Source organism: Elaeis guineensis, chromosome 4 (genome assembly GCF_000442705.2).
Source record: "Elaeis guineensis isolate ETL-2024a chromosome 4, EG11, whole genome shotgun sequence".
Classification (NCBI taxonomy): Eukaryota; Viridiplantae; Streptophyta; class Magnoliopsida; order Arecales; family Arecaceae; genus Elaeis; species Elaeis guineensis.
In genome coordinates, this window is record NC_025996.2 from 27,390,080 (window position 1) to 27,417,142 (window position 27,063).

Here is a 27,063-nt window from a genome sequence, read left to right on the forward strand (position 1 = left end):
ACTAATCAATGGATTATAGTATGTATATTCTAGGAATAATTAGATCGAAAATCAATTAAGTGACTCACATCATATCAAGGAGATGATACACAGTAATTTCATGCACAATTGGATCTGATTGCATATACAATAGTCTGTATCATTTCAGATGAAAAAATAATTGTTATTTGATTCAAATGAATCATAATAAAACATAAGCATCACTTATCATAATTTATATCATATCATAGAGATAATATATAACAATGTCATATATAATCAGATATGAATATCTCTATAATAATTGGTATTATTTTAACTGAATATGATAATGCTCATTTGATTCAGATCGATCATGACAATATGTCAAGGATACATATAATAATTTGAATTGTATCAAAAGATGATATAAAGATCCACTTAATTTGGATCAATTAATCATAAAATGTAATTGCTACTTACCTTAAGATGCCGACAACCAAACAACTAATCACTCTATCATAGTTTCTCAAAATCTGATAATCTATAATCATAGTTAGATTAACAATCCATAACAATGTTTTAAACTACTCTTTAACAACTTTCTCTCTCAACTGTCTTAAGTCCCAATTCTCAAAATTTTTCTATTTCGAAGAAAAGAAAGGAAGAAGAGAGGATACAACAACTTCTACTTCATCCTTTTCTTTCACAACAGCCAACTTTCACTAATTATTTATCTTACCTAGATTTATCCAAAAATTCTCAAATTTCATCCTCAAGTCGATTCATATGTCAATATTTTTCGATTAAAATTTTAAGCTAAATTACTGAGATAATCTGAAAATAAAATTCATAGATTAATCTTGGGCGGATTCAATCCGCCCCCAAACACAAAACACCCAATTTTTTCTAATTTTTTTCGTTACAATGCTTGTTAATTTTTATTTTTCTTTATCCTATTACTCGTTTCATCAACTACTAACTAACTAACACATATAGGAATCCACGACATATTAGAGTTTTACCATCTAATATTTGATTTCCAACAAAAATCAAGTGCAAACTAATAATTCCAATATCTACTTATTAATCTTTAATTATAATCAAATTAAATAATAGAAAAGAGATTCATAATATTTTTATTTATTCAGAAGTTCACCCACAGTAACGACCACAGCCATCGAGATGGCAATAGGGGAGAAGAAGAGAAAGAAGGAAAGAGAAGGAGGGAGGAGATGTTATGGATGTCTGGTCAGGACACTATCTCCATATGATCTTTTCGATACCACGCGTCGTGGCAGAAAAAAAGAAAAAATAAAATAAAAATAATTAAATAAAATAAAAAAATTATAATAGGGGCATGCAAGCTCTATCTTTAGGAAGAACCCCCTGAACTCCTGAAGCGACCGCTGTCCGCTGTCTGACAGTCTGTTTGAAGCATCCTGCTCTTGCTCTCTGTCGACGCCTCGCCTCTACTACTCTGGGTGCTCTACCGAACAACCAACCATCATGTTTTTTTTTTTGTTCTGTCAACAAGTGATTTTATAGGCCTCTAAACGAGCTCAATCTCGAATCTAAAACGAATCAGGCTTTCTAACAGCACCAAACAGCTTTTAGACCCGTCAGATCAAGACTGGCAATGCTCCAAGCCATCCGATTGTGCAACAGGTCCATGAAAACCATCGTAAACTATGAGAAACCATAGAAAAATGTCTGTCGGTCCATCGTGGATCGTGAGAAACCAAGAAAAAATGCCTACTCAGTCCACATGGGTCCCTGTGGACCGTTGGTCCACGCATTGCGCATGGATAGTGTGAGGAGTATCGTGCAGGCTGTGCAGCGCGCGCCCACCTCCATCACTCCGATTTTCATGCCATCGTCTATCGAGCGTATCTTCTTCATTCAGACTCCATTTGGATTGATCTTGGGCTTATAGGACTCCGTTCGTAATCGCGAACCTCGCTGTGGGCTCAATATGGATCAAATCTCAAGGCATCAAATCCTAACAATCTCTATTTCGACTTCATATTCGACCTCCTCCTAACTTTGAGAACTTCTGGATCGCCTCACCTCCATATCTTGGGATAATCGCCTGCTGATCATGGATGGATAGATATGGAGGTCGAGCTAGGCCACTCGATCCCATCTCCATTGTATGCTGTCCTTCTCCTGACCTGAGACTTGCTCGGAGTATCATTCTATGGCAATAGGAATCTCATTCTGTGATATCGCCTCTCATCTTTTCGAGTCTCGCGTCTTGTGCCCGATCCACCTCTATCTAGAGCTTCACTTCGCTCTGAACTCCTCCTGGCTCTTGAAGCTCTACCTTGCACTAGGCTCTCTGTCAGGTAGTAATGCCTTTCGTCCTCTTCTTTTCCTCCAGAATAATTCTATCACCGCGCAACACCTTCTGGATTCCTCTACTAACTATCGTCCTATAGCTTCTTGAATCCAATCTGCTTAATGAGATAAGATTCCGCTTGAAATCGGATATGTATCGGATCTCTCCCAATCTCCTCACTGTACCATCATGTGTCCTCCAACTGACTATCCCGATGCCTCTGATCGCACAGTTCGATCCATCCGGTAGATAAATAGTGCTCTCACTACTCTTCAGAGAGTCAAATTGCTCCTCTCTGCAACATTCATGATAGATGCATACAGAATCTAAAATTCACTACCGAGAAGAAGTACATACCTCGTCAGATATCTGTAGGGCATCACCCTTTGACTCGCTACTGGCCGTCGTTGTAGTAGCCATCATCTGATCTCTGAGTTAAGAGTAATCTCTAACTAGATGCTCCAACTCATCACATCGATAACATCTGGTCTTGCTCAAGTCTCTCATTCTGGACTTAGACCGCCGTCGTCGCGATCTCCTATCACTCCATCTACTGCCTTTTACTCCTCAAAAAATTACTAAAGCTGAGTTGCCACCTGAGTTCGAAACTGGGTTCTTCCTTCTGAGAACCTCGTTCTGAAGAATCACTATGATGACCTTGTCCATCTTGATGGTGTCCTTCTCCACTAGAAGAGTAGTCATCAAGGACTCATATGAAGGGAGAAGCGATGCTAGCAAGGTCAGTACCCTGGTCTTCTCCTCAACTTTCTCATCAATGCTGAGGAGGTCGGTGAGGATCTTCTGAAAGTGCCTGAGATGCTCCTGCATGCTCTGCCCCTCAGTCATCCACAGCTGGTAGAACTGCCTCCAAAAGAAGAGGGTGTTGGTGAGAGACTTCGTCATTTATAACTTCTCGAGCTTCGGCCACAGCACTATCGAGAAAGTCTCACCAAGTATATAGATAACCACCTCATCCGTTAGGTACAAGTGGATTGTACTAACCACCTGCATCTCGAGCCACCTCTAATCCTGCACCTCCATGGTAGTCGGCTTCTCCTCACACAAGAGAGCATCGATCAACCCTTGCTGGATGAACATGTCCTTCACCCTTGCCTGCTACAAAGAGAAATTGCTCTTTCTATCAAACCTGTTGATCTCCATCTTGATTGAACCTGTCTTCTCCATCTTTAATTTTGCTCACCACCGCCGCAATCTGTATTCTGGTACCGCCTCACTCTGATACCACTTGTTGTGGATGTCTGGTCAGGATACCACCTCCACAGGACTATTTCGATACCATACGTCGCAGCAGAAAGAAAGAAGAAATAAAATAGAAACAATCAAATACGTGGATCAGCCAAAAAAGGCTCGTCTCCACGGGGCATGCAAGCTTCACTATAAGAAAAAAAAAATTACAAGAGGAGATCACACCCTCAACCCTCATATACACAATCTCTTCCTCGTAAGAAGCTCTCCCTCACAAAAGTTCTCTCTCTAAGAAGACCTTCCTGAACCCCTGAAGCGACCGCTATCCACTGCCTGACAGTCTGTCTGAAGCACCCTACTTCTGCTCTCTGTCGACGCCTCGCCTCTACTGCTTTGGGTCCTCTGCCGAACAACCAACCACCATATTTTTTTTTTGTTCTGTCAACATGTGATTTTATAGGCCTCTGAACGAGTTCAATCCCGAATCCATAACGAATCAGGCTTTCTAACAGCACCAAACAACTTTCAGACTCGTCAGATCAAAATCGACAACACTCCAAGCCATCCGATCGCGTAATAGGTCCACGAAAACCATCGTAGATTGTAAGAAACCATAGGAAAACATTCGTCGATCTACCATGGATCATGAGAAACCAAGGAAAAATGCCCGCTTGGTCCATGTGGGTCTCTGTGGATCGCCGATCCATGCACTATGCATAGACCGCATGAGGAGTATCGCGCGGGCCGCGCAGCATGCGCTCGTTTGGGCCTGGGCCGCACGCGATCGTGCCACTGCAGCCTCCATCGGCCTCCATCATTTCGATTTTCGTACCACCTTCTATCAAGCGTATCTTCTTTATCCGGACTTCGTTTGAGCTGATCTTAAGCTCATTGGACTCCGTTCATCGTCGTGGATCTCGCTGTAGGTTCAGTGTGGATCGAATTTTGAGACATCAAATTCTAATAAGAGAAAGAAAAAAGAAAGAGAGAGAGAGAGGGAGAGAGAGAGTCAGTGAGTGGAAGGATTCTGCACTTTTTTTTTTTCTTGCTATTTGTTTTCCTCTCTTATCTATTCCTTTTTCCCAACCCTCTCACACTCAACATGCACGCGGATGCCAGAAGAGGGAGGAAGAGACAAAGGCTCTCTCCTCCTGTCTCTCGTTCTTTTTTTTTTTTTCTTCTCTGCTTTCCAACACACCCACCAAGGTAGACACGAGGAGAGAGAGCTGGAGAGGGAAAAGAGTGTGGGAGAAAAATACAGGGAGGGAGAAAGCGAGCGTGCGGGAGAGGGAGAGAAGAGAGAGAGAGAAAGAGAGGGTTGGAGAAGGAAGGGAAGGATTCTACGATCTTCTGTTTCTTATTTTTTTTTTGAAAAAATTATCTATTGGTTCTTAATTTGATTCAAAAATATTTTTAAATTTTTTAAATTTTTAGTTAGAATAAAATATTTCTGATCTACTAATGACTTATTTTTGGATCTCTACCGTCTATTGTTGCTACCTGCTGCCGTTTAAGCCCATTTAAATGACAGAAATAGTCTTGACGGTTTTGGAGAGAAAGATTAACTCTCATCTCCCATCCGTCATTCCTAACTCCATCCTCTTCTCCTTTTCACGCTCCGGCACCATCGACCGTAACCTCGATAGCACCGCCATCTGGCCATCCAGGTGCATGCGGCCGCCACCCTCCCTTTTCCCTCCATCTCTACCAACAGCAGACGGCAAAAATTTCTCAGTACACCCTTCTTTTTTCCTGTTCTCCTTCCTCTCTTTCTTCTTTTTTCTTTGATCTCTCTCTCTGGAGGTCCGGACCGACGATGGCGATAACTGCTCCTTTTTCTCCCCTGTCCTTAGCTTCGCGTTGTCTGATTTATCGCTATTTTGTAGTCCCAAAATACTGTTACTCATCTCTAAACCGCAAAAAAATTATATAAAGCTAGAAGAAAAAGTGACGAAGGTATGTATAATCATTATGGTAAAGTATGTAACTAAAATTTTGAACTGTGTTCTGATTTAGTTATTTGATGTATTTATTTTATGATAGAAAATAGCTATATCGACTCGAAATACTACTAGAAGAAGAAAATACAAAGAGAAAAAAGAGAAGAGCAGGGAGGTAACGTATTAGATTGAATTGCCTGCATATTTAATAAGGGAGTTATATGGGTTGCTGATTTAATTATATAAGTATTTACTTGGTTACACATATATATCAGTTATAGTCACCTGTATTTATTCTTTGATTACAGACTTGACTTGTTAAGTTTAATTGTATAGAGTCCTGATTATATATACTTTCTAAATATTTATTTTTAAATTATCTTTAGTCACATAATTGATATTGTCTCTTTACAGATTTGATGAGTTTTTATGTTTAAAATTTTTATTTTATGTAGGTTACAAATAAATTGGAGTTAAAGGATGACATCAGTAAGGATGAGGAAGAGAAAAAAATCGAGAGAGGTTAGAGCAGCGATAAGGGAGAGGAGAGAAGTGATAAGGGCCCTCTAATTAATTATCGTTGTTATTTACGTCATATCACTTTTTCATGTTGAAAATTAAAAAGAAAATAAGCCAACATCACTTGAGCTGCATGGGCATGATTCCATTTCATATATTACTTAACGTACCCTCTATCAAACAAAAGAGAGCAGTTATTGATGATCTACTTGCAGTATATGATATAGATTCTAGTTATTTTAGAATAGATATTCACTTATTGAGATAGAGTGCAAGGGATGTTGGCTTGATTTTGGATCTCCCGATATATGACGCCCGTGTCAGTTTCAAAGTGGGCGCTTGAAAAAAAATTGATATAGTTAGAAAGTACTTTGACCAGAGGATACATGGCAATGAGACATTTAAGCGAGAAAGATTGGAGGGTCTTATACTATCCTTGGTAGAAAAAGAAGGGATAGAGGACTTTGAAAATTTTATCCGCCTCATGTGTTTATACATCATGGAGATATTTTTATTTTCGATAAATAACATGAAAGTTGCTAGATGGATCTTTAGGTAGATATTCTAATTTTTATAAATTTGATTTATTTGTAAACTTATATATTAGAAATACTTAGAGTCTTATTTATTGTGTAGATATGTGGAGAATCTCTCTTCACTTTCTAACTTTGTATAGGGTCACGCCATATATGATTTCATATATAGCATTATCAAAGAGAAGGCCTTATTGGTACAAAAATGAAATGCAGGTAAAAAGGTGAATGTTGGGTACTTAAAGGGTTGTGTAACCACTCTTAGTGTAAGTGTCCATCACCTCCATGATGCTTTTTATAATTTTACATATATTTTACTACAACATAGTTTTTATTTTCTATATAATGCAGGTATGGTTATATGAGATTACGAGTTTGATTGATCATACCTACTATAGATTTTTTTTCTCGTATTTTGAACTGTAATATAAAAAGATTTTTAATTTGGGAGAAGCTGCAATCTAGGATTGCTCAAGTGCCACTCAAGAATGTAAGTATTTTTAAGTTTGAAAATATACTTTTTTTTAGAATAGCAGATATGTGCTTTCATTTCACAGGATTGCTGAAATACATATATTTTTAATCTTAAAATTTATGTATAATAAATTATTTACTCTAATATTTAATTTTGCAGATATAACCCCTTATAGAGGAAGAGGAAGAGAAGTGGCTCTTCCAACCAAGTGAAGGACAGCACTCACACATCGATGCTATTGCCAAGATGAGAAATGGGCTATCCAAAAAGATAAAATCTGAAATGAAAATGAGGGAAGAGAAAATAAAAGAGAAGAGAGTAGATAGGAGAAGAGGGTTAAGGTAAATGAAAGAGATCATCTCACACTACAAGAAAAAGCATCGAAAGTTAAGATGGATAATTTATGGACTAAGAAAGGAAAACAAAATTTTAAAGCTGAAAATTGTTGAGCTTGAAGGAAGCTTTGTGCCTCCAAAAGATGAGGAAGAAGCTGAGGTTGGAAATGATAGAGCTCCATTCAAATTTTTTAGCGTAAGAAAAGAGGAATATGAAGAGAAAAAGGAGGGTGATGCTAAAAAGAAGAGGAGCATAGGCGGGTTAATAAAAAAATCAAGTTCAATAGTTAGGATGGTAAAGAGTAAGGGCTATAGAGAGAAATCTGTAAAGATAAAAAATTTTTATGCAATCCTACCTATCCGTCGATTAACGAGAAATAAAATAGTTGAAGAAGCTCACATGTCAGACACTCTGCCCCCCACCGTTACATCTGTCATTGATGCAGATAGTGTGACTACTCAATTCCGTCTGGTACGTAAATAACTAAACTCTTATTTTTTTTAAAGCATACAACGATACTTATAAACTCAATTTTACTTTTGGTGATATTCAAGTGTACCCTAAAAAATGATTGGAGTACCCAAGGTCAAAATATATTACAAAAGAAGAGAGAGAGATAATAGCGAGATTCCTCCCACTGATAATGGACCGGTAATATATTTTTAGTTATACTGAAAATATCATCGGTTACATATTTTTGCCTTTGGTTATACTTCTTCAATATTGATTATATAGTGCTAATTTGTGGTTACATGAGTTTTCTATGTGGTTACAGGACAGTAGTTTGATCCAATGGAAGTAGCCTTGTTTCACAAATGTAAGTTCGTGAGCTACTATTCAACCAGATATTTGAAAATGATGTAAGTTAATATATAAAAATTATTTATGATAAAAATGATTGACTAATATTTTTAAATTCATTGAACTGTTATGTTGGTTATCAATGCATTCATGACACTCTTTCGGAAGCGCCAGGAATCTGAACCAAATAAGCATCTTCCTTGTGTATTCATCAGGCCATGGCTATTGATAAGTTTTTGGTTGGAGTTTTTTTACTTTGAAATCATCCTGTATGTTATTATTGATCTTGTATTTTTGGTGTTTCCTATAATAACATGCACAACAGAGACTGAAAATTTTTGGATAATGTTCTCAGAAGTTTTCAATTTGAAATTAATGCGGTGAAATTGGCCTTTATGCCCTTGTGTACAAATAGCCACCGGCACCTACTAGTGATGGATATAGAGGAGAAATGTTTCCAGCATTACTCCTTTCTCTTTCCATCCACTTATTATCCTGATGCACTTAATTTGGTATGCTTCCTTAACCCTGTGCATATTGCCATGGTATAAATCACTAATAAATTACTGATTAATTATAACAGAAAAATTAGATTTATCAATATTTGGCTAAGCATCATGATATACCCCAAGCTTCAGATTGATCGCTTTGACAAATTGATGATTGTCCTCAGCAGGACCCTACATGGGTGTCAGTCTAATATTAAACAAGCTCAAATGTATTTGTCATAAAGTTTAATTTTGTGTTTAGTCATTATTTTAATTTTAGGAGCATTTATTGCAGAGTTTTTATGATACGCTATATGGAACTATTGCAATGTGGGGTACAATTGGACGTAGGACCGAGTGATATTATAAGGCTACGAGCTGAATATATATAGTGCACTCTTTATTCGCGAAGGTTCAAAAAGAGGGATTGTCTGTGAAGAAACAATAGATGGAGGGCATGCAGCCAAGAGTGATACTGAAGTACAGTTTTTAAGTGACAGTAAGTATGCTTATCTGATTCAGGTGTTTAGTTATACATATATTTAGTCCGATTACATATTTTTATTATTTAGTTATATGATTGTGTTTATACATATATTACAGCGTAAAAAGAAGATTGAGTCGACTACAGTAGAGGAAAAGCCTGCCAATGATGAAGAATAGTTGGAGAAGTTTGCTGCAGATGAAGTAGGGAGAGAGAATGAAGCTGCTAATTAGTATGGAGAGGGTGGGGAGACTGTAGTTAATGGGGATGAGGCTAGTACAATGGGGGATCAATTATGTAATTATGGATGGACAAACTTAATGTAACTTTTACTTGTAGATGAACAATTGAGATACAATTATGTAACTAATATTTATTTTTAATTATAAATTTTTTTAAAAAAATTATTGAAAGCGGTTCAGGTTATACAGATTTATGTTAAGATAATTTTTATAGTTATGTAAACTGGACAATTGGTTACGCAGGTTTATGTTCAGGTTACACAGATTTGTATTAAAATTATACAAGTTTATATTCAGGTTACATAGGTTACACAGGTCTCTGTTTAGGTTACACAGGTTTATGCTCAGGTTATGTATCGGGCCAACGTGCTAGTTGCTCTTCATCCCAAAGTCGGTGGTCTGATTATGTGCCGGACCAATGTGCCAGTTGCTCTTCGTGCCAGAGTCGATGGTCTGGTTATGTGTCGGGCCAACGTGCCAGTTGCTCTTCGTGCCAGAGTCGGTGGTCTGGTTATGTGTCGGGCCAACGTGCCAGTTGCTCTTCGTGCTAGAGTCGGTGGTTTGATTATATGTCGGGCCAACATGCCAGTTGCTCTTCGTGCCAGTCGGTTGTCTGGTTATCCAGTTTTAATTTTTGGTTATAGAGATTTATCTTAAGATAGTTTTTATGATTTTGTAAATTGGACAATTGATTACGCAGGTCCATGTTCAGGTTACACAAATTGTATTAAAGTTACACAAGTTTATATTCAGATTACATAAGTTGCATAGGTCTCTGTTTAGGTTACACAGGTTTATGCTCAGATTATGTGTCGGGCCAATGTGTCAGGCCAATGCAGGTTATGTGCTGGGCCAATGTGTGGGGCCAACGATGGTCTGATTTTTCAGTTTTGATTTCTGATTACACAATATAATTTTTGATTATATAGATATAAGGTTTGGTTATACAAACCCAGTGAAGCGAAAATTCAGTGCAGGGGCAAAATGATAATTTTAAAATTTTTTCAAAATTATTATTTTACAGTGAAATTATTAATTAATTTTATTAATTAATACTAGTTAACCCTACACTAGGATCTAAATATGATACAACAGCATGCATTTAAATTTGAAATTCAAATTTGAAACAGTAAACTTTTTACTGTACTGTGTTCAGAACACATCACCTTTTGCGGGTAGTCGATCACCGCAATCTGATCACCGTCGGAGAACTCTGATCGTCACGTCGTAGCCACACTAGTATCTGGCCTCTGTGGATCTTCCATACGAAACTCCCGTATCGGCTCCTCACGAATGCTAGTTCGTGATTTCACCCTTTTGATGGCTGATGTTGATCGACTCCTTCGATCGATGTGTGCCGACTCTTTGGATACTCCGGATCATCTACACGATTGGTTGAGAGGCTGATGGATCTCTCCCTGAAATTTGATGGACTCACAACACTCGTGGCACACCAATCTCACTTTCCAAACCCTAGGTAGAAACCCTAGGGTACACACCAAAAATCCTACGCCCAATTTTCTTTCTTTTCTTTTTTTTTTCTTGGAAGGTTTTGGACCTTCACCTCACGCACAAGGCTTCCTCACACCCCACTTTCTTTTTCAGAATTTTTCTACGCACGTCCCAGCTCCCTATCTCTTTTAAAACAGTTCAAAACGTGTCTTATCCGCGTGAGAGGATAAAGACAAGTGGTTACACATTTGAATTCAAATCAAATTTGAATTCAAACTAAAACCAACTCATCCCTATCTACTTGTGGCATGAGAAGAGAAGGGCGTGGACTCTTTGTGCGTGGAAAGGTTTCACAAGAAACTCTTTCTCGTGTAAATTATGTGGCGCACAAGATGGATAAGCTTGAAGGCAAAAGAGATAAGTTATCCATTCAAATTCAAACACGCTTTGAATTTGAATGGTTAACTAATCAGCTTTATCCATCCATATGGTGCACAAGAGTGGGCGTGAGAAGGGCTTTGCATGAGAAAAAATTCACGAGAAATTTCTTCTCGTGAATTCAAATGGACGCAGAGATTTAAGGTGGTGCAGGGATTCAAATTCAAATGGTGGTTTGATCTTAATTGAACCAACCTAATCAAAATAGGTTAAGCACAATTAGACTAAATTAAATCCAACTTAATTAGGCTTAATTAGGCTCAATAAAATTCTAATCAAATCAGAAATTGACTAAGCCCAACTCCTGATCAAATCAGGGACCAAACCATCTCGATGATTAGATCAACTCTTAACCTAATCGGGTCAAACCCAACTAAATCCAATTCAATTGGACTTGATCCAAAAATAATTACTTAATTAAATTGAGTTAATTAGCGATCAAATTACTAATAAAATCTCTCATAATTATTGAGTCCAAATCCGATGGGCAATCGGGTATCAAAGTCCATCAATATGAAACCTTGATCGAAGAGTTCAAATTTCAAATTTAAAATTTGAAATTCAAAATTTTGACCCTGGTACCCAAAATGTGTGGAACTCATGATCAGAGAATCATAATTCTCAATCATAGAGTCCCAGACACATAAGACTCATAATCAGCCATCAGATCAGAAAGGAACTTCTAATGTGTGTGACCTCGCAGGTTCGAACCTAAGCCGGTAGCACAGGAATCAATTCTCGTACCAATCGAAGTGACCATCTAGCAATGGTACTCGACGATCGAATAGGTCGAATAGTCGCAATCGCAACATTCAGAACCTACGTGAATATGGTTACCGTATAATTCATCCCTTTTGATCCCTGTGTTTAGGACGACTCAGGGTTAAACTGTCAACCCTGATGAGATCATCCGAATCGTGCTCAACTCAATCAGTCCTGTGACTCCTCACTAGGACTACCCTGGCCAAGATTTTGCTAAATTGAAATACGACTGTACACAACTCCTAAACTGGGGTGGTCAATCCCATCTTGACACACGCACCGACAAGTCAAGTACTTGACTACACCCAGCAGCCTTCCGTCACTGAATTAGAAATTCAGGTAGTTCAGTGCCTAAGTGCAGTGAGTTGCTTGCAAGTCACCGTGGCGGTCTCAGGTCGGAGGGACATTTATACCCATATCCCATTGGAGCAAATCTTGACAGCAGAAATAGCTTCGGAGTCGGTCACGTTCAGTGCAGATGTACCATTACATCTCACCTGTATGCCATACCAGTGTCTTCACACTCCTTGGTTATGAGGACAACCAACCCATATGGCACACAACGATCTATGCTCGATAAACGTTGTCGTCCTTGGTAACAACGTATCATTTGGTCGCGAACAGGTTTAAGGACTAAGCGACAAATCCTCCTTTATCGAGTCTAAATAGTCCTAAGGACTTCACCACAACACAGGAGTTCATTAGAAGATGAAACATTTGTGATGAAAAAAAATATCAAAATAATTTTTATTTATTTATAATTCATGTACTAATACAAAAGGAGCACAACCGTCAACAGGCTGACGATTGGCTTTGGGATACTATTCCCAACACCCAGTTCACCTGCAGGTTCCCTTTCTTTATTTTCATCTCTAGTTTGCATAGTAGCGACTATTATTCAAACTATTTACATGTACAATCTACCTACAGATTCAATAAACTACTATAATCCATCGACAAAATTGAATAAAGCACAAAAATATCAATAAACTATATACAATTTGGTTATATTTGGATGAAAAGCTAAAAATTTACGATCTCAACAAAATAATTATTTATATACTATATTTTTTTTATTAATATGTGAGTCTCAATAGAACATTTGCATTCAGACTTCAAAAATAAAAAAGACAGCAAAAATAAGAATTCTTGATACATTGAAATTCTTTTTTGTTTAGACAACTATTGAGCTGCATCCAAAAGAGAATAAATCTGAAACAAATAAAAAATAATCAATTAGTTTCATAAAAAACTAACTTTTATAATTTCATCTTTCCTGTACATATGAGTCTCCATAGAACATATACATACAGGCTTCAGAATAAAAAAGACAGCAAAAATATGGATTCTTGATATATTGAAATTCGTCTTTGTTTGGACAACTGTTGAGCTACATCCAATAGAGAGTAAATCTAAAATAAATAAGAAATAATCAATTAGTTTCATAAATAACTAACTTTTATAACTTCATCTTCTCCGTACATATGAGTCTCAACAAAATATAACCATACAGGCTTCAAGAATAAAAAAAGCAGCAAAAAGATAGATTCTTGATGCATTGAAATTCTTTTTTGTTTGGATAATTGTTGAGTTGCATCCAAAAGAGAGTAAATCTAGAATAAATAAAAAATAATTAATTAGCTTCATAAAAAACTAACTTTTATAACTTCATCTTCTCCGTATATATGAGTCTCAACAGAACATATACATATAAGCTTTAAAAATAAAAAAGATAGCAAAAATATGGATTTTTGATACATTGAAACCCTTCTTTGTTTGGACAACAGTTGAGCTGCATCCAAAAGAGAGTAAATTTAAAATAAATAAAAAAAATCAATTAACTTCATTAAAAACTAACTTTTATAACTTCATCTTCTCTGTACATTGAGTCTCAATAGAATATATACAAACAGACTTCAAGATATACTTATTCTTCAGCTATTGGGGCATTGTATATCTTACAATTGTACCCAATATTATGATATCTCTCACATTTAAGCAGACGGACTTCCTTTGGTTGGGATTCTATGCACTTCTTTTTAGGTCTTTTTGCTTTTGGTTTGGTTATAGGTGATTTTATAATCAGATCCTCACACTTTACTCCTGTAGATTTAGAAATGTCCGTGATAGGAAAGATGGCATGCTCATATATTCTCTGGTAAGTATTCACTGTGAAAAATTCAGATACATATGTATACACTGACTCATGCTTCCTAATTATCATTGCACATGCATGTGAGCAAGGATGACCATAGACCTGCCAATACCTGCATGAACAAGTATGGATGTTTAGATTAACTTCGTATAGGCAATCTGTGACTACTTCAAACCGCTTGCTATCCGAATATCGTACTATAAGACTCCTTCCATTTTCAATATTCATATTTATCAACTCCTCAATCTTAGAAACTAGATATGTCTGTCATTTATGGAAGCGATCATGTCTCTCATGCATCAACTCCATCATCTTATACCGAAGCATATCTACCATAGGAGTTATTGAAAACTATCGTGCCTCTTTCGCCCAATTGTTAAATGACTCTACAATATTAGAGTACATCTCTCCATATCGCTCTCTCTTAAATAGAGCATTTGGTCAGTGGTCGATATCTGAGCCATGTTCAATCTATTCATATGCCTTCGGCAAAATCTCTCTTATGTCACTAATATAACCAATGAATTGTGATTTCTGTAGTACATAAGCTGCGCTATCAAGTAGGCTCAATACCTTTTCTCTTTGTGCTGCCGACAACCTACTGAGCTTTTTCTTGAAATTCTCCTTTAGATGCCGCAAACAATAACCATGGGTAGCATTACAAAATGAAATCCTTGTACCCTTTGTCAAACCTTTTGCTCTATTTGAAATAAAATATAATTGATAATAGTAAAGATCTTCATTGTTATAAATTATATCATGGAGTTTCTCACAAAATTATATCCAATTGGCATCATTTTCTGCACTAATAATAGCAAAAGCTAGTGGAAACATCCTATTCTTAGCGTCAAGTGCCACTGCTGAGAGTATTACACCACCATATTTATTAAGGATATGGGTTCTATCCATAAACAATAAAGGACGGCATCCACTCTTGAATCCAACTAAATATGCATGACAAATATATAAACACTCTCTCAAAATGTCTATCTGGATACTCAAGTACAAGTAAACTTCCTGGGTTAGTCTCAGCCACTGCTTCACTATACCATCGCAAAAGATCAAATGATGTATAATCTTCACTATGTAATGCAACTCTAGCAACCTCTTTACCGAGCCAAGCTTGCCTGTAAGGAAGATGAATGCCAAAATCTTTTTGAATATCCTTTTTGATATCCATTGGTCTATACAATGGCCTGTCTCTAACTTTCTGAAGCACTATATCGGCAACCCATATTTTTGATGCCTTTGGATATCCGCCTCTCCCAATGCCACTACTGCAAGTATGCATGTTACTGAATGTTTTAATTTTGAAAGTCTCGTGCTGCCCAACCCTTGATGCATGCAGTCGCCATGGACAACTTTCATTGATGCATTTGACAGTAACTCTTAATTTATCATTCTTGATGAATTGATAATCTTTGTTATGGGCGATTGAATAATTTCTTAGTGCATCCTTAAAATGAGTTGCATCTTAAATATCTAACCAATGTCTGTTATGGCATTCTCCCATGATCTAGCTAATCGAAGGCAGGATGTAGATGTAGAACCTTGGGATGAAGCTGTGACCGTAAGAGCCATACTCCCAACGTCTTGTGGACCAATTATGCCGTCAAAAACAAGAAATAATTACAGTGGACAATAAACTTTGGATGAATCAATTAATAATGAAATAATTTAAAGAAGAAATTTTACCCCGACTCAATTAGACGAGTTGATTCTGATCCATTATTAAGATTGGTCTCCACATTGATCTCTATTGATGGAGACTTCAGTGTAATATGAAAATCAAGCATGCTTTGAACATCCTCACCATTCTTGAGTTTAAACATAGAGTTTTCTAGGATGAAAAGCTGATATTTCAGTATCAGAATGTTTTTATCTATGCCCCACCTATTGCATATCCCATATGTAATTTAATCAAATGTGCTCTCTTGGTTCACCCTCAATATATTCCCTTCTTGTCAGTATTTTGCCATCGCCATATGATAATCCTTCTATAATTACTTACTTTATGAGTAATGTGTAGTATAATATATTGATAAAGAGAATATGAAATAGATATCAGTAATCCATCTACATATCAAGCTATTAAATAACATAATAAATAAATACTTAAGAATATATTTAACTTTTTACTTATATAATAAATGAATAACACTATAAATAAAACAATCGAGATCATTTCTTTTTTTTTTTTGTTTAAAGATGAGTGGCAGTATTTTAAAACTAACAAAATAGGGATAAAGATGGATCAACTAAGACCATGCCACGGATCCAAAGAATCATAGGAACGAGGGAGAGATCAGAGGAAAAAGAAGAAAAAAAAAGAAGGGAAAGAGAGAGGAAAAAATAGAGGGTGTAAAAGAGATATTACCACCTTGACTGCTGATAGAGATGGAGTGAAAAGGGAGGGCGGCGGCAGCGGCGACGTGGGATTGGAGATGTGGTGTTAAGAAAGAGTTTCAGTTGAGGGAGTTAGAGGGGCAGGATTTGCAAATAAATCAAAAATCCATCGTTAAGTAAGTTTCTACGGGGTTAATCTTTTCCTCCAAAACCGTCAAGGTCATTTCTATTATTTAAATGGGCTTAAACGATAGCAGATGGCAATAGTAGACGGTAGGAATCCAAAATTAAGTCATTAGCAGTCCAGGAATGTTTTATTCTAATTGAAAACTTGAGGGACTTAAAAATAATTTTGAGTCAAATTAGGGACTGATAGATAATTTTCTCTTCTTTTTTCTTCCTCCGATGGGGAGCATGCGGATGCCCCACGTGAAGCCACGAATCCACATGGCACATGGAAAAAAAAGGCCCCATTGGGTCGGGCCTCACATATGTGCTACTAGCAAGTGCTATTGATTTAATGACCTTGCAATAATGGTTTGTGCTTTATGCGTAATATTTCTATCGTATATAGTGGTAAAAATATAAAAATGATCCATACCATTAGAGAAAATTTCATACGGACCAAATTAATAAAAAAGTCCAGAGCCCAAAGTGACTGTATTCGGCAGGCCCATCAATAGGGATCTCCGACGACCCAAGGTCGACCACCTGACGGTTCGAAGTCGGCAATTACTTTTGTCAATAATCCTTCGAGATCATTCGATTAGAGCCTTGCTCATCGACAGTGACTTGACAACCTCTGTACGTCATCACCAAAGATTCTTCATCAGCCGACCACTCATGCATCATGAAATCGCTTTTAACAATGGCACGAGACGACCGACCCCCCTAGTCGTCGGTGATCAGTCCTCGTCCCTATAGCCTCCAGATTGGCAACTCCATTCAAAGCACAGCACTCGCTAGGTAACAGTTGTCGCTAAATCATAAGGCAACTACTATCGTTACATCCTAGAAATGTCGAGCGACAATCTCGTGCCCAATGAATCGTATCTTGATCGTGCAGAATCGTGCCAACCAATTTACCAACTGAAGCTTAACTCTCGGCTATAAAGGAGATGAAAAGAGGATCCTCAAAAAAGATACGCAATAACTCCACCTCTTATGCTCCTCCTTCTATTGAATGAGATTTTGACTTGAGCATCGGAAAGTTCTCACCAGAACCATCTCCAGTTTGAACTTTTTTACAGGTCATGTATCCGAGAGGCCTGTCTTATCATCAACTCCAATACTCTGACGTCAGCGTAATTTTTTGTGCAGTGCGGATGGTGCAGAAAAGTCAATATGAGACACACTGCTTTATATGATTGATCTACGTAGTCATTATTTTTCAATACATATTTAATATCTATAATTTTAATTTTTTATTTAAAAATTTTGAATAATAAAAAATCTCTATTCTTTGAAAAAAATAATAATATCTTATATCTATATTATGACATACTGCATGCAGAAAGACATAATTTTGACGTAGGATGTTATAATATGCTACAGAATATCATAATTTTTTTCAAAAAGCAGTAGCATTTTCGTAATTTAAAATTTTTAAATGAAAAAATAAAACTACAAGCATTAAATGTGCGTTGGAAAGTGGTTGGATAAAAATATCCATTCTATAACATCCTAAATTATATTATGATATTTTGAGCCATATTATGACGCCCTGTAGTAGAAGTCATAATTTGATGCAGGATATTATAATATACCATACGATGTCATAATTTTTTAGACTATGACATTCTGAATGTAAGAAGCCATAATATGCCACAAGATATCATAATTTTTTTTAAAAAAATAAAAATATTTTTATTATATAAAATTTTTAAATAAAAAATAAAATTATATATATTAAATATATATTAAAAAATAGTAGTTACAAAGCGGTGCTCCCACATCGGAATTCCGCTCGCGTGCACAAAGAATTTCTCCCCATATGCTATATCCACGTGGTATGGGGCTTACATACAAAAGCAGCCTTGTAAAATTTTGAACTAGCGTCGGCAACCAGTCTCCGACAACATACATTCTTACATTTTCCCCCTTACCATTAGATTCTGGGACAGATGAGTCCCTTAGGCCGCAAGAAAGGGCGGAAAAGAAAAGAAAAAACAAAAATCTAAACCCGGTTGGGCTATTCCCACCGGCTGACTTCTTTCACGAAGTCGATCGAGCTTCCGAGTTAGGGCTTGGTCCTTCTCTCTCGCCGGCCAAGAATCAGTAGAACACGCAGCAGTGATCAAGAACCAGAGCTGCCTTCTCCTGCTCTCCTCGTCCTCTCCTTCGTCCCCTTCCTCCCCCGGGCGGTCGATGCTGGTGGAGGGATGAGGAAGCGTGATCTTGGGATTCTCCTCCTCGCGGCCTTTGCCATCTTCTTCTCCCTCCAGGTATTCCTCCTTCCCCAACTGCTTCCGTCTCTTCTCTGTCTTCCTCCTCCTTTTTGGTCTTTGTCCTCTGTTTGCTAATCGTGCGGATGTTATCATCGACCTTGAATTCCTTCGGGTATTGAACTCCCTCTGCCCTCTCCATTTCTTTTTTCTGTAGCATGAAGGTGAGTTTTCCTTCAAGGAGGCGTGGTTTCATCTCTCGGATGAATACCCGATCAAATACGAAGCTGAGCGTCTCCCTCCCCCGATCGTGGCTGATCTGAACGGTGATGGAAAGAAAGAAGTTCTCGTCGCGACACATGATGCAAAAATTCAGGTGTATCTTTTGATTGTTATGATGACATGGAAACATAAAATTACTTCATAATTTGCTCCGGTGATATTATTGATTGGGTATGGGTTTTACTCTATTTTGTGTTATTAGCCGACTGCAAGTTTGTAAGGACTTTCTGTAGGGACAAGCTAGCAAGTTAGACAATGGTATATATGTAGGCTGTCCAAAAGTTGAGGGAACAAAAAGGACCTTTTTTTTTTTTTTAAAAATATGAAAGAAGCAGGTCACAAAGAAATCCTGGCAGCATAGCATTTTAATATTTACTGTAGTTATTATCATCAGATGAAGTCTGCTCATGTTTTGGCATTTGAACTGAATTTTATATGCGATTGTAATTCGTGATTTTGAGCAAACTTTAGATTTAGTTTTTATCCATTTTTCCTTGGAGCTTGTAGTTTCATTTTTTATGACTGGTACTTGTCTTGGAATTTTCATGAAAAGTTATTAAGAAATGATGCTTCTGTGATTGAATTTTTTAAATTGCTACTTTAATTTACACTGTATTGATACTTGTTAACTAAGTAGTGGTGTTGATCGTTTTGCTCATGCATCTTTTACTGATATCGAAGCTTCCTTATATCATGGTTGTATTGAGCTACAATGTGGCTATTATTAGATAAATACTGAACCCCAATAAAAAGTTTCAGTTGACATGTGGTATTAGAATTATGAATGTGACTCCTTGAAACTCTTTTTTCCTTTTTTTAGGAAATTCAGCAAACTAGAGAATTTGATTTGCTATCACACAGTTAGAAGATAGAGGAAGAGGAACAAGAGAAAGAAGAAAACACAAAAAAGAAGAATGATAAGAGGAGGTTAAAGGGGAAGAAAGTTATCTGACTAATGCCTTGTTTGGGATTGCTATTGGTAGTAGATCGTTTGAAGCTTTTGGAAGTTGAGCTTTTGGGAAGTAGAGCTTTTATAAAACTTGTTTGCTATTTGGTAACTATATTTTTAAACTGCTATGGAACTTTAGCATGTATTTGGTAATCAAACTAAGAAAGTATTTTTTGTATGGCGAAATGACAATAAAAGAAATTGCATAGTATAGTACAACAGAGTATAATACAATATAACTAGTTTATAACCCCATGTGATGCATAGGATGGAAAGCTAAGAAACCCTTCTAATCTCTCTGAAGTGCTCTCACTCTCTCATGCAAGCTCAGCCTCATTGTTACTGCTGTCATCGTCGCTAGCCGCATCAACTCCACCATCACCACCGAGCTAGGCACCACGCAAGTCTCCAAGCAGACCAACACCCTCTGCATCCTCGCTAGCTGCAGCATGATAAGGAAGGCAAGATAAACAGATGACAACTGAATGTAAATCAAACTTAAAATTTCCAGCTCTTTTACAACCTTAGCAACATTATGAGAGCTAGTAAAAAGTTTTAAAGAGCCATTACTACCTGTGGTTGTTAAAAGGAAACAGCTCCAAATTAAATACATCAAGCATGATAAAAGATCAACCAATTCAGCAGATTAAGCACCTTCATAAAGAACAAATTTGAACTCTCAAGAGTAAAACCATTGAAATAATTATCACCAAGAGACCATTATCTAGGAAGGTGCTAGTGATCTAGTCTTGCCTATTGCATCTTTCTCAACCATACTTAACCAGCATTTAACAGATCTTCACCAAACAAATTCTTCAATGAGTTAACACTATCATCCAAAAGTTCATTTATGTAAGCACACTAATATTGTAAACCTAATAAATAGTTTAGCCAATATAATGCAATAAGGATCAAACTTTGCATTTTGATAGGTGATGCACATAATGCACGAGCAACATCAAGATAACATTTGCACTAACCTAAATGGTTAATGATTTTGCATGTCTCCAATGGTTTCTAAACTAAGCAAATGCGACCATAGAGCACTCGAAAAGCTCAATACATAAGTTATTGTGATGTACCATATTACAATCTTAAATAGTTACCAGCAGAAATTTGAATTAGGTAGCTGTTATATTAATTAAAAATATGATAATACATAACAAAAAGTGCATGAAAATGTTTTATTGCTATCATTGCCTCCTTGTATTGTTTAAGATTTGGAGTGCTTCCTATAGCCTTTGAAACCAAGTATTGAATAGCTAGACATTTAAAGAAGCTGGATATGTAAAAACACCATCTGCAATTTGCTTCTAACTTTTACAGGGTCCACAATGTGAGGCCTTAGAATTCCCTAAAGAAGATCAGTTTAATTCAAGCTTGTGTGAGATAATTCTGGAGACAATTATGCAAATTGAAAACTACATGAAATTACAAACTACTCCTACGGAGGCTAACTTTTTCACACATCCTCCATGCTTTTTTTTTCTTAAGGCACAAAACTTGTTGATGCATGCAGACTAAAGAGTTTTTGCCAAACTACAGCCCTTTATAGGCTCCTTAATCTTCAATAGTCACATAAATCTGAAGATGCAAAAGAAGAAAGAGCAATATAGCAATATCTAGGATAGGATTGATTTCTTAACTATGAGAACAACAAAACATGATACATGTGAATCTATTCTGCTAATTGTTTAACCATATCTCAAACCCTAATCACTTATACAGCTTCCTTTACTTTATGCAGGACAGAAAGAAATAAGCAATGACAAAGGTCCTAATGACAGTAAAAATGATAGTCAAGCCGCAAACAGGTTCCTTCTTATTTGATCATGCAAACCAACAAAGAAAAAAAGATGGCTGAGAAAATTATATTTTCAAAATTTTAAAATATTATGAAACAAATTCGTACTCCTTTTTAAATTTTTGGACAAAGGAAAATTTGAAAGGCCTCTCTCACTTAAAGAACCCCTAAACAAACCAATCTTCACTTACCCAAATTCCATGCAGAAACCATAGATTGATCAATTTTTTTGCTTTTCCCTTTTTTTTTTCTTTTCATTTCTCTCTCTTTTTCAGAGATTTATGGGAAGAAAAGCACCTGAGGGTGATCGAGGGGGAAGGCAGACACGGGTGACGATGGGAAGGAAGGTGACAATGGAGACCGGCGAGAGATGGTGGCGAGGAGAGCAGAGAGGAGGTTAGCATCTCTATTTTTCGGAGATCTGTGGGAAGCAAAGCACCTGAGGGAGATTGGAGGGAAAGGCACCTCACCACCATCACACCCCTCGAGCTCATGTGCAACCACCTCGATGATCCCCTCCCCTTCCTCATGGCGCTTCCGATTTTTTATGCTTGGATGCCTCGATTTTTTTTTTTACTCCTGCCGGACATATGCAACCTTGCCGCCCCACTCCTGGGGTACCCGCCTTGCCAACCCAAACTTCTCCCTTCCGTCTCCAATAATGCCATTGAGCGGATCTCCGGCGGTAGGGAACACCAGCATGCTCGACCCTCCACTGCCTCCCTTTCCCCCATCCCCCTCCCGGAGAACGTCCGCAGGAAGAACACCCATACTACTTGGACGGCGGTGATGGGTGAGTTTGATTTGCTATCACACAGAAGATAGAGGAAGAGGAATAAGATAAAGAAGAAAACACAAAGAAGAAGAATGATAAGAGGAGGTTAAAGGGGAAGAAATTTATCTGACTAATGCCCCATTTGGGATTGCTAGTGGTAGTAGATCATTTGAAGCTTTTGGAAGTTGAGCTTTTGAGAAGTAGTGGTTTAGGAAGTAGAGCTTTTATAAAAACTTGTTTGCTATTTGGTGACTATATTTTTAAATTGCTATGGAACTTTAGCATGTGTTTGGTAATGAAACTAAGAAAGTATTTTTTGTATGATGAAATGACAATAAAGGAAATTGCATATGCTATGATATTGTATTGTAATATAATATTATTATAATATAGTGTAATATAATATTGTATACTATAATATAATTAGTATAACATAACATAATATAATATAACTTAATATAATATAATATAACATAATATAATATAGTAATGTATTATTATATAATGTAATTTGATATCATACTATCATATGATTATTATTATGATGTAATATAATATTTTATTATATAGTGTAATAATATAATATGATAAGATATAATATAATATAATATAATAATATATTTGACATATTAAAATATTTTTACATAGTATTTTATTATTATAATATAATGTAATAGTTATTGTAATTTCTAATATAATATAATATAATATATTTTTAGTATAATGATATGATATAAGATGTGATTATGAAATTCATTCATGGGTATTTTAGTCACCATGAAAATTTTATTAAAGTGAAAACAGCTTCCTGACATCTCCTACAAAAGTACTTTCAGGGAGAAGCTCCAAAATGGAGTGTCTCCCAAGTAGACCTATTCAACTTTATGCACAAGTCAAAATAACTTTTACTAAACACCACTATACTATCTAAAAGTGCTTTGGGAGGTTCAGAAAGTATTTATTGGCTCTTGAAAAGCTTTACCAGATAGAGCCTTAAATGCTAGAGATGATGAGAGTGAATGCTTCTGTTGCTTTTGGGATTTTGATGCAAAAAAAATATGTTTGATGGCCATTGGATCCCATGTGCAGCATAAACTTCCATGGGGCTGCTATTTTTGTGTGCCATCATTAATATGATTCTTCTTTCTTTATTTTTATAATGTGCAAATGTGGTCATTATCCATGCATGGTGTATGTAGGATATGTCTACATGTATCAATCATGAGCTATATGACATGGAAATTAATCTACCATCCATCATGAATGTCCTAGTGAAAATTCGATGGCTTAGTTTTGGCTAGGTCTACAGAGTTTTAGTTTCAACAAGTTTGGTGGTTTTGAAATTGCTCTCCAAGTTTCCGAGTTTCAGTAATTTTAAAAAGTAAAGAATTTTTTAAAAAAGAATAAAAGAAGCCAAGAAAAAAATATTTTACAACATTTTATGTATTTTGTGTTATTATAAATTTATGAGTTCTTCATTTATGTAGTTTTGACAATTTTAGACTATGGTTGATACTAAGTATGAGTGAAATTCATGAAGTAATTGACATCTGGATTTGCAAACATATATTTATGTATACTATTTATTTCTTGAACTACAGTTGCTAAAACAATTATTATCTTTAGGAGTTATGAAGTCTTTTAGTGCCTAGTACTTTTGCATATTTTTCTTCATCTTTTAATAGAACTCTCAAATCTGTTCCATGCAGATAGTTCTTTCCCATATATTTGAGTTTAAGATGCTATTTAATCAAATTCATGTAGTTATGTTTGTTTTATATAAAAATATTATTCTTGTGAAATGTGTTTTGTTTGGTTTTTGATTGTTTCAATAATCTTTTTAATATACTATAAGGAGGGCCTTTTAAGAGCACATGGCTTATTATGGGTCATGTATATTATCTATCCCCTCTTTTAGCTCAAGGGGAGGAAAAAGAAAAAAAAAATGAAAATCGGTACAATGTAATCTATATACTTAAATAAGAAAAAAACCACAATATGAAGGCAAGCACTAAAATTCTTTTTTTTTTTTTTAAAAAACATACATAGCTAATTTTGGTCATTTGAAACTGATTGAGGCCATAAAAAATGTACTGAAATTGGTTAGTTTCAGCCGAAATTGGCAGAAATTGTCAAGTCTGATGAAAATCTAAAACTAACTGTTAGTTTTAATTTGGTCTTAGCCAAAATTGTTCCCCAAAACTGACCAAATGGATTGATCTCAACAGAAACTTAAAACCTTGGCCCAATTCTAGAGGAAGCAACAGAGAAGAGCAAAGTCCGAAACACCTGATATTCTAAAGGGGAAAGGAAAGGGGTGTGTCACAAGAAGGATTTTTGTTATGTAGCCTAAATTCTTCATATTGGAATCTGCTATACTAACCAAAACGTGGAATTTTGTAATGTTGAATCTAGAACACCAGCATATTTTGGTCAATTTCTTGCACTATTCATAGATTATAACAAGCTATGACAAGGTTCGAACATGTACTGGAGGGCATACAGGCCGACAACTGGTTCGGCACAGTATGGGTTGGTATTGTGCCATTGTTAGATGTAATGAAACAAAGAGATTCAGAGATGGGTTGGTACTGTGCCATTATCAAAAAAAATTATCAACATAAATGATTACAAATGCTAGCATAGCAGGTGTGACTTCTGAGTCTTAATTTGGAAAGTGAGATTTTTAAAAAATTATTTGTTTAATTTGTTTCTTTGACCACATTCAATAGAATCACATATTGCAAAACTAGGTTTTGATTTATCTTGAACTTTACTGTGCTTGTGACATGCACTGTGATTGCATGATTCCCATAGCTATATAAGTGTTTAATGCATTGTCTCATTCTTCCTCCTGATGTCTTCAAATCAATAATTTTTTTTTCCTATCTTGAATTCGATCAAAAGTTCCTTTTTGCCCCTATCATCTTGACACTGTCTAAAAATCACATTGCATGAAGTAGTAAGGAAGGACTTGATATTCTTAACATCTTTCTGAAAGTATGGATCTAGTCCAAGTCGAATGGTGGAAAAGATTTCATGTAACCTACCCCAACTAGTTTGAGATTAAGGCTTAGTGGAGTTGTGTCAACCTGACAATAGCCTTTCATATGTAGATCACAATTTTCTTGCTCTGCAGGTTTTGGAGCCCCAAAGCAGACATGTGGATGAAGGATTTACTGAAGCACGAGTGCTAGCTGAGGTTTCCTTGCTGCCAGACAAGATCCGCATATCATCTGGGAGACATCCTGTTGCTATGGCTGCAGGTGTTGTTGACCGCTCATATAAGCATGGGGAAATAAAGAAGCAGGTTTTGGTTGTTGTCACATCAGGGTGGTCAGTAATGTGTTTCGATCACAACCTCAAAAAGCTGTGGGAAAATAATTTACAGGTGCAGTAAACATGCAGTTCTTTTCTGTTAGCATTCAAAATATTCTAGATGTGATTAATTATTTTTCATATTGTTACCAGGTCTTTTATTGTCTTTTTAGTATGCACTTAAACTTTTCAGTTTTTGGCAGGAGGATTTTCCTCATGGTGCTCACCATAGGGAGATAGCAATTTCAATAAGCAATTATACACTGAAGCATGGAGATGATGGGTTAATTATTGTAGGAGGGAGGATGGAAATGCAACACCATGTATGTTGCTTACTCATCTTCATCATCTTTTAAAACATTATGCGATGAAATCAGTATTACCTTATGTTTAGGCTATTGTCTTGATAGATAAAGTTTGCATATGTTGTCACAATTCAGAAATTAAATTGAACTCCAATAGTGTTCTTTGTCATGCCTTGAGGAAGATTGGTTGGCTTCGAACTTGAATTACAGCAGCTGGCTAAGTATTGTGAACAATTGGTGTATTCTTTTATCATGATTACATCTCTCACATTTTTACATAATGCTCTCATTACAAATCTATTGTCATATGTACTTGTTTATTTCTCTTGCTGAGATAATATTAGGCTTGTGGTGGTGAAATGTCTTTTACATATTATAGATGATGTTGCTGGAGATAGTTATGATGGTAGTGCTAGCAGGCACCGGTGGCATCTCTAGTTGTCATGGTATAGGCATTGGTTGGAATTTAATATGCATGAGTATGAATGATGATTGCAACCTAGTGTCACTTACAACAACTATTGCAGCCTATCCTTTGCTGATTGTGGTCCATATAATGACTCACCAAAAGAAGCCACATTTATTTTGAAGCAAAGACCAACAATTTTTGGGTAACCCCTTCAGCTATCATTCCAGAAGATTAAGAAACATCTAATTAGAGTTTGAGCATGAGATATATGAGCAGATCATGAAAAGCTTCATATAGCTAGAAAATGTTTCACGGAGATGCATGTGCAAATTTTAGTGTTTGACTAGCAAAACTGAATTTG

At 36.3% G+C, this 27,063-nt stretch overlaps 2 protein-coding genes across 9 annotated transcripts in view; both read left to right on the forward strand.

Annotated features, from left to right (window-relative positions):
* The window catches only part of LOC105043212 (protein MICRORCHIDIA 2), a 66,108-nt gene extending 58,064 nt beyond the window's left edge, over positions 1 to 8,044 (forward strand). Inside the window, exons 22-23 of one of the 4 annotated variants that reach the window (XR_012140825.1) lie at positions 7,132 to 7,779; positions 7,863 to 7,957. The gene's annotated coding sequence lies outside the window, so the exon portion shown is untranslated. Of the gene's footprint in view, positions 1 to 7,131 lie in introns of all 4 variants that reach the window. The other 3 variants (XR_012140826.1, XR_012140830.1, XR_012140829.1) reach the window with 3 other exon arrangements.
* Positions 8,045 to 18,481: 10,437 nt separating this feature from the next.
* LOC105043210 (uncharacterized) lies at positions 18,482 to 26,489 on the forward strand. Of its 5 annotated transcripts, none has more exons than XR_012140832.1 (7): positions 18,482 to 18,920; positions 19,078 to 19,236; positions 19,963 to 20,578; positions 21,839 to 21,905; positions 22,171 to 22,688; positions 25,810 to 26,061; positions 26,192 to 26,489. XR_012140832.1 is itself a non-coding variant. In XM_073255948.1 (4 exons), exons 1-4 carry the CDS (start codon positions 18,858 to 18,860, stop codon positions 26,342 to 26,344), a joined length of 627 nt encoding a protein of 208 aa, XP_073112049.1. In that variant the 5' UTR covers positions 18,615 to 18,857; the 3' UTR covers positions 26,345 to 26,359. The 5 variants fall into 5 exon arrangements, 1 of the variants encoding a protein (XP_073112049.1); XR_012140833.1 differs by having other exon boundaries at positions 18,504 to 18,920; positions 19,963 to 20,552; positions 22,171 to 22,291; positions 26,192 to 26,464; XR_012140834.1 differs by lacking the exon at positions 21,839 to 21,905 and having other exon boundaries at positions 18,485 to 18,920; positions 19,963 to 20,552; positions 26,192 to 26,487.
* The last annotated feature ends 574 nt before the right edge of the window (positions 26,490 to 27,063 follow it).

Bases quoted from the DNA above. Each gene is read 5' to 3' on its own strand.
- LOC105043210 (XM_073255948.1), top strand. From the start codon at position 18,858: ATGAGGAAGCGTGATCTTGGGATTCTCCTCCTCGCGGCCTTTGCCATC. The intron at 19,237-25,809 runs GTGTATCTTTTG...CTTGCTCTGCAG, and splicing joins CACATGATGCAAAAATTCAG to GTTTTGGAGCCCCAAAGCAG. The intron at 26,062-26,191 runs GTGCAGTAAACA...AGTTTTTGGCAG, and splicing joins TGTGGGAAAATAATTTACAG to GAGGATTTTCCTCATGGTGC.